The sequence below is a fragment of the Bison bison genome, unplaced genomic scaffold (assembly GCF_000754665.1).
Source record: "Bison bison bison isolate TAMUID 2011002044 unplaced genomic scaffold, Bison_UMD1.0 scf7180017853488, whole genome shotgun sequence".
NCBI classification, from domain to species: Eukaryota; Metazoa; Chordata; class Mammalia; order Artiodactyla; family Bovidae; genus Bison; species Bison bison.
This window is the reverse complement of record NW_011484061.1, coordinates 6,967-8,954: the sequence shown is the minus strand read 5'-3', so window position 1 is coordinate 8,954 and position 1,988 is coordinate 6,967. Positions and strand designations below refer to the sequence as shown.

At 37.6% G+C, this 1,988-nt stretch overlaps 1 protein-coding gene across 1 annotated transcript; it reads left to right on the top strand.

Moving 5' to 3' along the window:
* Positions 1 to 265: 265 nt before the first annotated feature.
* LOC104999279 (olfactory receptor 4P4-like) lies at positions 266 to 1,199 on the top strand. The gene has a single exon (XM_010854823.1). The coding sequence runs from the start codon at positions 426 to 428 to the stop codon at positions 1,197 to 1,199; it is 774 nt and encodes a 257-aa protein (XP_010853125.1). The 5' UTR covers positions 266 to 425.
* The last annotated feature ends 789 nt before the right edge of the window (positions 1,200 to 1,988 follow it).

Here is a 1,988-nt window from a genome sequence, read left to right as displayed (position 1 = left end):
CCTCACAAAATAATTTAAATTATGTAAAAACTGGAACTTTGTCTAATTTATCACTGTATTCTTAGCTCTTAGAAGAATATTAGTACTAGAAATTCAAAAGACTTGTATTAAATGAAAATTATTTCAGTGGGTCTCAAAATAACTTGTCTTTAAAAGGCATTGGTGCCATTTTAAGTAGATATTAGGTTTCCATTTTCTCATCAATGATTCGTTTCATTGCTTTTGTCATTTCAGATAACTTTCTTGAACATCAGATCATGGAAGATAGAAATAATGTTACTGAATTTATTCTCTTAGGACTTTCTACAGACAAGAAAGTCCAGATCTTCTGCTTTTTATTTTTCTTATTCTGTTACCTGGCTATTTGATTGGGGAATTTGATCATCGTGATTTCTATTACATGCAGTCAGCTAATCACCCAGCCCATGTACTTCTTCCTTAACTACCTTGCACTCTCAGATCTCTTCTACACCTCCACTGTGACACCCAAACTCATGACTGACTTACTGATGGAGAAAAAGGCCATTTCCTATAAAAACTGCATGACACAGCTTTTCACTGCCCACTTCTTTGGGGGAGAGATTGAGGTCTTAATCCTCACAAGGATGGCCTATGACCATTATGTGGCCATCTGCAAACCTCTCCACTATGCCATCATCATGAACAGGCAAAGACGTCACTCAATTCTCATAGCATCATGTGCAGAGGGACTTCTTCATTCTCTTTGTCTCTTTCTTCTTGAGATTGTTTTATCTTTCTGTGGCACCAATGAAATAGATCACTGTTTCTGTGATGTATATCCTTTGTTGAAACTAGCCTGCACTGATACACACAAAATTGGCTTTTTTGTCACTGCCAATTCTGGCTTGATGGGACTGGTGCTCTTTGTAGTTTTGATGGCCTCCTACATTTTGATTTTGTATAATGTGCACACATATTCTGCAGAAAGCTGCCATAAAGCACTTTCCACCTGTAGTTCCCACATCACAGTCATAATCCTCTTTTTTGCACTTGTCATCTTTGTTTACATTAGACCTGCCACAACGTTACCAGAAGATAAAGTGTTTATGCTCTTCTACACAATTATTGTCCCCATGCTCAACCCACTTATCTACACACTTAGAAACATGGAGATGAAAATTTTCATAAGAAGAGTTTGGTGCAATAAAACGTTCTGGGAAGGGAGGTTAATGACTTGAACGTCATTCATCTTTGATGCCAGTGACTGTCTTCTCATCACTCCCTCTGTTGCTGATTCTCTCCTGCTAATGGGAAAATCAGTCAGGATGTGTTAAGGCCAAGCCTTCAACAAAAGCTTGCCTTCAGTGCTTCCTTCTTTATTTTCCTCTCAATGCATTTTCCTTGATTTCACTTTTTGCTAATAATCCCCTTTGTTTAAAAAAAAAAAGAAAAGAAAAGAAAAGTTTTTACAGAGTAAAAACACACTGAAAAATCTGGAGGGAGAGTGATCCTGCCTGTATTGAAGGCTAAACCTGGGGGAGACCTAGCTCTCAAAATACTTGGCCTCAAGGTATAAAAGGTAATAATATGTTAAAAGGTAAAAGGCAGTTAAAGAATCCACCTGCTAATGCAGGAGACACAGGTTCGATACTTTGGCCAGGAAGATTCTCTGGAGAAGGAAATGGCTACCCACTCCAATGTTTTTGCCTGGGAAATCCCATGGAGAGAGGAATCTGGTGGGCTACAGCCCATGGGGATGGAAAACAGCTGGACATGATTCAGTGACTAAACAACAACAAAAAGGCAGTTATAGGAAAATAAGAACAATCACATACTGCAAACTCCTTTCAGAACTATATACCTAGCCTCATATCCTACAACTCTAGATTTCTTTTAATCAAGTACCTAGAGATTATTTTGTGTATTTGTGAACTGCTATTATTTCACTTAAGTGAAAATAATATATAGATCTAAATAGAACATAGTGTAAAGTCCAGTCTTATAGTCTACATGGCAAGTCTTATAGT